We start from the raw sequence: 9,917 nt of genomic DNA, 5'->3' as shown, positions 1-9,917 counted from the left end.
ATAATAATAATAATAATAATAATAATAATAATAATAATAATAATAATAATAATAATAATAATCAATCAATCAATCATTTATTTAACGTGCCCAGGAACAACCGTGAGGTCTTTGTGCAGGCGCACGCAAAAAAAAAATCAATAAAAATAAACAATACAATACAGACAGTCTTCAGAAATAAAAAGAGCAAAAACACGTAGACAAAGAGAAATGAACACAAAAGGGGAGGAGTAAAATAAGACAATATGAGAAATACTGAAGGGGAATAAAAAATTAGATTGCACATATACAACTATGCGGAAAGACGGAGAAGGGAAGACTTTGTACATTGTGCCATACTATGTCAAAACAGTGCAAAGCTCGGATAAAAACAATGATTGTGGACTATGAAAAACGTCAAGATCAAGAAAATTAATATTATAAAGACTTTGTATTCTGTGAACGGTAGAGTGTTGGAAGAAGCAGGCGGGTACATGAAACGGGTACATAATAATAATAATAATAATAATAATAATAATAATAATAATAATATAATAATAATAATAATAATAATAACAAAAACAACAAAGGGTGCGTGTGTGCCACAAGCTACCAGAAACTACTCTACTCTACAATGACGCAGATGAGTATTCACAGAAAAGGTAGGCGCTATATATATCCTAGGCGACTTCAGTCCAGAGGTTGGTAATAAAGAAAACGCCAGGTATTACCGGCAAATTTCGAATGGGAGAGCTTAATGAATCTGGCAATTACGTCATCAACTTTCGCTCGGCCAAAAATGTGTTTATAATATTCTTCAAGCAGCACACAGGCCGCCTATACACTTGGGAGTTTCTAACAGTGTTGTACGCGTTCCTCTAAAACAGGAACGAAAGCTCGTTTCTCGTTCCTTCCAAATATTGGAGCGAGTTCCCGTTCCTCTAATAAGAAAGGAACTCGTTCCAGTTACATTTCGAAAATTGGAAAGTGTCGTTACATTAACGTTACATTTGAATTTTTATTCAAATATAGCACCCGTCTCCCCACCACGGTTGTCTAGTGGTTATGGCACTCGACTGCTGACCCGAAGGTCGCGCGATCGAATCCCGGCCGCGGCGGCTGCATTTTCGATGGAGGCGAAAATGTTTGAGGCCCGTACTTAGATTTAGGTGCACGTTAGAGAACCCCAGGTGGTCAAAATTACCGAAGCCCTCAACTAGGGCGTCCCTCATAATCATATCATGGTTTTGGGACGTTAAACCCCAGATAATATTATTATAGTGCCCGTCAGTGCCGGATAATCCTGAGGCGAAATAAAGTGAGCAATTTAAAGCTCAAATCGAGCTACATAAATTTTACAAATTTAACATCGTCAGCAGCAGGTTATGTGTAGATAAAAGGAATCTCTAGACGAACTTTTTATAGACCACCGGTCGTACTGCAGACATGTCTAACTGCAATTTTCTTGCTCGTCTATTATAAGTGCAACACATGTGGCACTTTCCACGTCACTCTTCAAATGCACAGTCAGAATACTGCGCTTCAGATATTCCAATAGAAATTTCCATAAGTTTCTTACACAGGAAACCCCATCGAAAGGAGCAATGCACAGGCGCTTAACGAGTGCTGATTCAATATTGCAGTGTGAGTAGGAAATAATGTCCAGGATACGTATTCACAACTTAGTAAAGTGCCTTGTTCGCAAGTGCATTTAGTGGCCAAGATGCATTTTCAAGCCCTCTGTTGCAGACATGAAGAAAAACCGACATCAAGAAAAACATGAAGCTACAATGAAGTGCGCGATAAACTCAAAGCAGGCAATAACCACCCAAGAAATATAAAGTAACCGCCGTTTGCAGAACCTATAAAGCCCCCGTAAGCGACTTCACCAACGTTAGAACGTTAGAGCTCTCGGGCTGGTAGCTGCATCCAACCGAGCCCAACCGACTCAGCCGTGCAGAAATCAGATTGACTATCATTTTGTTTGTTTGTTTGTTTGTTTGTTTGTTTATTTGTTTGTTTGTTTTGTTTGTTTGTTTGTAGCCTATGCATATTGGCACATACACACTCAGAGGGATTGGCCAAGAAGACGTATTGTGACCTATTAATGATAATTACATTAATTTTTACCTCCCTATCATTGAAGTAGAAAAAGAATAACTAAGATAAAGAGCAATAAAGTGAGAGAGGAAAAAAACGGAAGGGGAAAAGTTCTTTCACAATAACGGAAGTCTGAAATTTTGATCCGACCAGACAGCTGAGTTTACCAGACCCGATCAAATTCGACTGTATGTCGTGCTTTTACTCACATTTTATAACTATTGCACAAGTCTGTTTTCTAGTATTTTTTAAAGCAGGCATTATGTTGGAATACGTTTAGTGGCAAGAATGAAATTACACACAGCATTGAAAACTTCTCTGTAGCACTGTCGCAAAACTGAGGCACCGAAATTTAGAACATTTCCTGCAGTTAAATTTAAACCAATCTTCGAAAACGAAATAATCAAAAGTCTTTTCCTAATTATTGAATAGTTGCGACATGATATAAAGTAATGTTCAATAGTTTCTGTTTCGTCGCAAAATGGGCAAAGGGGTGATATCGCAAGACCAGCTCTGTGTAAATATAAGTTTAATGGGGGGACACGGCATCGACAGGCTGTTCTATTTCGTCGTCCTCCTTTTCTTCCCCTCGTTCCTGAGCTTCTGTGCCACTCTTCATCACTACAATATATATATATATATATATATATATATATATATATATATATATATATATATATATATATATATATATATATATATATATATATATATATATATATATATATATACACTTATACGGTGCATGACGGCGGCGACGGCAAAATCCAGCCGAGACTGTCCATATAATTGCTATCGCAATAAAAGGAACTAGTTCCTGGAACGTCGTTCCTTGGAACGCAGTTCCGTACAACACTGGTTTCTAAGTGGACAGTGCAGAAATCAGATTGACTATCATAGGGAGAAATAACGGATGGAAAAGTTCAGCGATCAAAGCGCCACATTTCGTTTATAGACAAAATTTTTCCTCAGAAAATGTTGTTTGGAGGCAGGAATATTGAAGATACAAAGGTAAACAGCTTACGGTGTGCAGACAATATGTGTACAAATGGCAGGGAGGTTAAATGATTTAAAGACTCCGATTCTGAAATTGAGATGAAACCGAAGAAGCAAACATTTTTCCAAACACACAAACAACAGCTACGACAACAGGTGAAGAACAGATTATTCAAATAAATTACGACGTAATAGATGTCGTTGAACGTTACGTTTTTGATAAGATCTAGAATAAACAAAGAGAAGCAGCTCTACAAGAGCAATAAACGAAGAATAGTACTAGGAAAAAGGGAAATGGGCAGACTCTCGAAAATTATAAAGTGTAAAGATGGTAGCGTCAAAAATAAATTCACCTGGTCAACGTCATGGTATTATCCTCTGGTGATGTATGAGTGGAAGTTGTGGACGTTGCGAAAAAAAAAAAAATGAAACAGATCGATTATTTCGAGCCATGCTGCTGCTGTAGAGTTTGAGAATCGCATGAACTGCAAAATGAATAAATATTTTGCTCATAAGCGAGACCAATCCTGAATCTCCCATATAAGTAAGGTTAACGAAACTAAATGTTTCTTATTTTGGTCATGTCATATGCCAGCCACGTGCCAGTTCAATGAATCGAAAATTGTTGCAAAACAAAGCGGAAGCCAAGAGATAACGAGTTCACGCGGCACGAGATGGTTAGAAGGTATTCTTCAGACCAATTGGAGACGTCTAGTTTAGTTGAAAGAACTTATAATAAATACATCCCAAGGCATTCATACACTCAATGTGTCACCAAGAGTCGCCAGTTAATATGCCTTGTAACTACAATAGCAACATCTCAGGACATGTTTTAACGAGCGGCGCTCCGGATACAAAAGTGACAATCACGAAATTGTTGAGCGGAGAAAACATCTAATGCAGCAACATTCGAGGTTCAATGTATGTGCGCCCGAAGTTAGATTTTTGTGCCCGCAGTTCATCCAACGTCGAAACCACGACTAGCGAAAGCCTTTTCTCGCATCCCTTATGATCAAAACACAGAAGGCGAGGCTAGAAAGAGAAATACGGTTTGTGTTGCCCGAGCAACGAAGCCGCGATCTGAGCTCCTGGCGATGCCTGCAGCATCGGCAAATCAGCGCAATAGTGGCACGAACAGCGCAACTGTTCCCAACGATAAGCTACATTTTATTGTTCTCGGATCACATCTTCTGCCCTTGGCATGAGCTTAGAGACTACACTTATCACGGTAATGAGTAGCATTTCACTGCTACGAGTGATAATGATGACGCTGGTATTGCGTCCTGGAAAAAAATACCGCCGCGATTCTGACCGCAATAAAGTTGCACTTTGCCTCCAATTAAGCGAATCTATGAAGTAGGTTATCAAGAATGTCACAAAGAGAGAAAAATTATGCTCAGACGATATGTGAAAGATACTGGAATCACTGACTTGGTATCTATAATCGTACTGTTTGAGCACTCTTTACCGCCGATCTTATTTCTTCTCCCTTATTACCCCTTGTAGCGAGAGGCCGATACCGACAAGTGACGAAGATCTTGGTTTCATACCAGTTAATAACAAAGAACAAAAATAAGGACAAAGGAGTACTGATACAGTCTACGCCCTCAACGTAGCCAAGTAGCAGACGACGAGAGCCGCTGACGTCACGCAAGAGGCGCTCGCAGCACCACGTTCAGTCAACTGCGTTTTAAACAAGCACGCCGCCAAATCTAGCCGAATCTCAAAGGTGTACCGCGTACTCTGATATAAACAAATTGGGGCGTGAAAACGTGGTTATGGTGGCGAAAACAAACTTGTCTCACGTGGATTTCGCTAATGGAAACGCCGATTGTCAGTTCTTTCAGCGAAAGCGAAGCAGCCACCGTGTATGAGCCTGCCGAAGACAGTTTTCTTTTAATCGATGCTCTTGAAAAGGAGCTTCCAGAAATCACCAGGAGGAGGTAACGGTCACTAAACATACGTCGCATGTTTCGAAATGTGGTTTCTTCATGTTTTCAGGCCATCATTATGCGTCGAAGTTGGCTCCGGCTCAGGGATTGTTACTGCAGCCATAGCGAAAGCGTTAGGCCGCACTTGTTGCTTCATGTAAGTGCAGATATTCGGTCTGTGACAGCCCGTTCTCTTTGTTGAAACTACTGAATGCCGATTTACAGAGCAACTGACATAAATGAAAAGGCCGCAGCTATGACCAAAAGGACCTGTGAAAGAAACGGAGCTGATGTCGACGCCGTTGTAAACGATCTCGTAAGCAGTTCGTACGCTTGTGTGACTACTGTTATTGTCAAGCATGCGGGCGAGACAGTAAGCTGTGACATCGCCTGTGACCATATCCGTGCTCATCCAGGTAGGATGCCTTGCAGACCGCCTTCGCAACCAAGTGGACCTGCTGATTTTTAATCCGCCGTACGTCGTAACGCCGTCCGAAGAGGTAACCAGTTCAGCGTCGTTGCACAAAAAGAAAATCATATGCAATCATTATTGCTCAGGTTTACGTAGTCGCTGAAGAAACAAGGTAACTACTCTCCCCCCCCCCCCCCCCCCATCAAACTCCTTCTATGAAGTTAACATAATTCAGCTAACACGGATTCCCCAGTATCGCTGCTGTGCGTTAACATAGATTTATTATTGCGATAGACTCAACGGAGCAAGAGCATCCGATGTTTGTTGTTACTTTAAACGCAGAATGATTACCGACACTCACCAAATTTACTTCATTCACCACATAACGTCCTACCTTATGCACTGCCGCAAATTAGTCATTGCTAGTACGACCTTGCTGTACAATTATTGCCTTAGGTTTCTTCCGCTCGAACTGACATATTATTTTTTTTTCTTTTGCTAGCTTCAGTGCACCCCCTCCAGTTTGGTGGATTAGAAAGTAGCCTCCTTTTATTTTTATCTTTAACAAATTTTGAAGCTTACTGTACATACACATCACGTTGCGACTGTACTATTTATGCTCGAGCCCACCAGTCACAATTATTGTCACAGCTGGCGTAAACTGTAGACAGCAACACAGTATATAGCATTATTGCCAAAACCAAGTAGCATTGGTGACATGCAATGAACTTGGCACCCTGTTTTCCGTAGGTGCAAGGCGATCAGCTGCTGACTCGATCCTGGGCTGGTGGCATAAAAGGTCGTGAGGTCATGGACAGGCTGGCTCCCTATGTTTCCCAAATACTGAGCGATCATGGCTTGTATTTCTTACTAGTCATCAAGGAGAATGACCCTGGTACGTTTTCCTGTAAGCTTTGGCACATTAACCACTTCCGGCTGGCTTGAATGAACCGTCTTGTAGTGCTTTCTTTTTTCTTCTTTCAGATGATGTCTGCAAGTTTATGTCCACACATGGCCTACAGGGAAGATGTGTTATTTCTAGGCGATGCGGAGCAGAATCTCTTAGTGTGCTGCGATTTGAAAAGCACACAAATAAATCTTGACAGACTATACCCACATTGGCTGTCCAGATGCTCAGCTGTAGCATTACCAGGTTTTAACTTTTCTTGAAGGCTACACACCTACAACTATAAGAAGCTGTCAAGTAAAAAAAAGTTTTTCAGCGACTGGTAGGTACACACACCACAGAATGCAGCACAGAGATCCACATTAAGAGCTAACTACCTAACAGAGCAAACAGGGTGCTCCTTGTGGTATGGTCAGACTTCTTTCCGTGTTGCCGCGAGCACTTTGTTGGCAAGTTGTAATACAAAAGCACCTCGGAGCCGCTTCTGTGAACCAATCATGGGACAAGCTGTATGGCCTGAGGGTCGCTGTGGCAACGGATCAACTGGCCAAGGCACACTGGCAGGCTGTTGGATGGCACGACTGGATGGGGACATAGCTGTTCAAGACTACAATTTTTATTTTCACATGCATGCAATATGCATAACTGAGTGGTAAAAAAAAGAAGTCTGCAGGCAACCAATCCAACAGCACCAGAGTGTACATCGTTCAAACTATCTTGAATCTGGCTTAAAGCAGAATTCTTGAACATTGTGAAACTGAGAAAATGAAAGTGTGTGAGCAATGTCTTCATTGGTGTTATTGTAAAAATAAATGCGGCTTCTCGAATTTTCACTATAACCCTTTACATAGCAGGTTGTGATCATGCTGTTGGAGACGTCTTCTTGATATGTGTCCTTAAATGTTGGCATTCTTGGTTTTGCTTTCAATCGCCTGGTAATTTATACTGTATGCATGCAAAAGCGAATATAGTTGAAGGTAGTGCTGCGTGTGCGTAAATTTGTCTGTGCCCATCCAGTCATGCTACATTGCATTATTATGAACCATTAACCCCGCTGCAATGGTGAACCCTCAAATTAGACCATGTGATAATTTGCAGATGCAGGCCGCCATGGCACCTAGGAATGTGCTGCTCCGACGAAAGCCTGGGATGCACTGGACATGGCTGTGTGCTGCTACACAAAGAAATAGCCAGTTTTGGAATGTTTGCAAGCAGTTATCTATAGGTCATTTACAATAAAGCCGCATTACATATCAGACCTGTACGTGATTGATTACCTGTAATCAGGTTTTCTTGGTATTCTTGTCATTACCTTTTTTTTACTCTTTGTCACTGTATTTCTATTACTTTTGCCTACCCCTCTCTCCTGTAAACCTGACAAAAACTGGTACGCACCTTGGGTATCTCCCACCCTTTTCATGTTCTCTTTTTTTTTCATTTTTTTGTTCCTCCTTTACTACACAACACCCAACCCCATTTGACGCACCAGTCTCTCTCAATAGCCCCCACTAAAACAAGCTTGTTACAAGACACGAGACTCTTAGCATTTGTGTTCGGCACAAACAATGGTCACAAAACACGGCAGCTCAACGGATGCGAATGTTTTGACAGGTAAACCTGGGAGCTTTGTGCTTGTTTCCTCATCTGGAGGCCAGGACGCTCAGCATGTATTATCAGCACCACATCCGGAATTCGACTATAGCTTCACTTTTCATTTGACAGCTAAAAAACGTTGTCCTACAATTTCACCATCTGGGCCCTGGAACTTGCATTACAGAGAGACACAGAGCAGATTACATACATGCAACCTCCCACACTATGTGAATGCGCCAGTACATTATACAAGAAACGTATGTGAGGTGCCACGTAAGTGCAAGTGCACTTTTGCATCTTTTTATTTTACGAGTGCCTCGTGCATATGGTTGAGGTTCACGCACACCTTACACCCGCACAAGTAGCGTAATAATTAAGAGACTGCTCTTTGGCATGAGGCCCGTGGTACGATATGTAGCACTGACAAATTTCAGGATTTTTATAAGGGTGAGCTGTTCGGTTGGAGAAAAGATCATGTCATAAATGGCTTCTTATGTGCGAGTGGGCAAATAAATGCCTGGCACATAAAACTAGGATGAAAATGTAAAAAGAGAAGCTTGCACTAAGTTGCACAAGGCTTGAAACAGTGAAAATGGGCGGTTCTGAACACTAATCTGGTTGCTTCTAGGTTGCTAGGCTTTAGCTAGGTGATGCTAGGTTGATTCTCATTGCAGAAAGGTTAGAGTTAAACCACAGGCAGTCACAGACACAACACGGATGTCCAAACTCGGAGACAGGAAACTCTCACTGAAACCAGCGTGTTTCGCACCTCTCGTAGATCTATGGGCACGTCGTCGTTAGTGTACGAACTTGCCATCATTTCAAGGTCTTCTCACAGCCGCAGTTGCCTTTCCCATTCCCTAGTATTCTCTCTTACGTACTCGGGGTCTTCGGCTTGCTGTCGATGCGAAGCAATTTCTTGGGCTTACTGCTGCCTTCATTTTTAGACCAGTGGTGAGTAGGGGTATTCACCTAATTTCTGTGGCACATATCCATTTATGATGATGATAGTTTTCTCCAGTCATATGTTTTGCCTCCAGCTTTACTGTTAAAATAATTCTCAGTAATTCATCGCTTAACTTTTGTGAAGAGTTACTGGAAACAGCACCGATTTAAATTTTTGACTGAAGTAATTGTAATCAATTACTTTTCTTCTGTAATGTGTACAAGTCTGTCGCATATACATTCCATCCACTAAAAAGCAGAGCCACTCCCCAACAAACATAGGTGAAAGTTTAGTTTTCATAGCGCCATATTTGCTTCCACAGTGTGCCACCTTAACCAAAAGAACATGTGTATTTCATCAAAGTTTTACATGCCATTCCCATGCCAGATATGTAACTTTAATGTAAACTTGGGAACAGAAGTTACTGGAACATGAGATAAGAAAAATAACGTAAGAACTGTTGTATAAGCTTCTCGGTAATCTATCAACGCCTAAATGCAGAGGCTCTTTGGTAGCTCGCATCAAAAGTGCTAAGGAACTGTGTAGAATGAAGGCCATCAAGTGCAGAAGCGTGAGCCAGATATTAAACAATTGAATTCTGGGGGTTTCAAATAGCAAAACTACGACTATGAGGCATGCCGTAGCAGGACGCTCCAGATTCATTTTGACCACCTGGGGTTTTCGTAATGTGCACCTACGTTTAAGCACACAAATGCTTGCACATTTAACCCCCCATTTAAAAGCAGCCCTGCAATACTTTTCCAAGTAACCATTGAATGGCTTCATTGCCCGACGAATCGACCACCACGAAAATTTTTAGAATTCGTCAGGTACTGAGCAGAGTTGCAGAAATTTGTCGCACGCTGTAATTGCTTGCTCTCTTCTCTCATCTCGACGAACACGCTGGAAGCTGAGCAGGGAGGGATGGCATGGGGGAAAGAAGTTATGTCATGTGCACGTCATGACCTTGAGCGCTTTTTCTTTTTTCCTTCGAACACGCTGCTTTCAATGTGGTTGCAAGCGTGTGCGCAGGCACGTGGCAGCCTCTCGCAG

At 41.6% G+C, this 9,917-nt stretch overlaps 1 protein-coding gene across 1 annotated transcript; it reads left to right on the top strand.

Moving 5' to 3' along the window:
* Nucleotides 1-4,802: 4,802 nt before the first annotated feature.
* On the top strand, nt 4,803-6,526 carry LOC119383360 (methyltransferase N6AMT1). The gene is made up of 6 exons (XM_037651454.2): nt 4,803-5,018; nt 5,077-5,163; nt 5,232-5,322; nt 5,423-5,506; nt 6,169-6,313; nt 6,403-6,526. The coding sequence occupies exons 1-6, from the start codon at nt 4,894-4,896 to the stop codon at nt 6,519-6,521; spliced, it is 651 nt and encodes a 216-aa protein (XP_037507382.1). The 5' UTR covers nt 4,803-4,893; the 3' UTR covers nt 6,522-6,526.
* The last annotated feature ends 3,391 nt before the right edge of the window (nt 6,527-9,917 follow it).

Source organism: Rhipicephalus sanguineus, chromosome 2, assembly GCF_013339695.2.
Source record: "Rhipicephalus sanguineus isolate Rsan-2018 chromosome 2, BIME_Rsan_1.4, whole genome shotgun sequence".
Taxonomy (NCBI): domain Eukaryota; kingdom Metazoa; phylum Arthropoda; class Arachnida; order Ixodida; family Ixodidae; genus Rhipicephalus; species Rhipicephalus sanguineus.
The sequence above is the reverse complement of the archived record's forward strand: the minus strand, read 5'-3'. Positions and strand labels throughout refer to the sequence as shown.

Bases quoted from the DNA above. Each gene is read 5' to 3' on its own strand.
- LOC119383360 (XM_037651454.2), top strand. From the start codon at position 4,894: ATGGAAACGCCGATTGTCAGTTCTTTCAGCGAAAGCGAAGCAGCCACC. The intron at 5,507-6,168 runs GTAACCAGTTCA...TGTTTTCCGTAG, and splicing joins TCGTAACGCCGTCCGAAGAG to GTGCAAGGCGATCAGCTGCT. The intron at 6,314-6,402 runs GTACGTTTTCCT...TTCTTCTTTCAG, and splicing joins CATCAAGGAGAATGACCCTG to ATGATGTCTGCAAGTTTATG.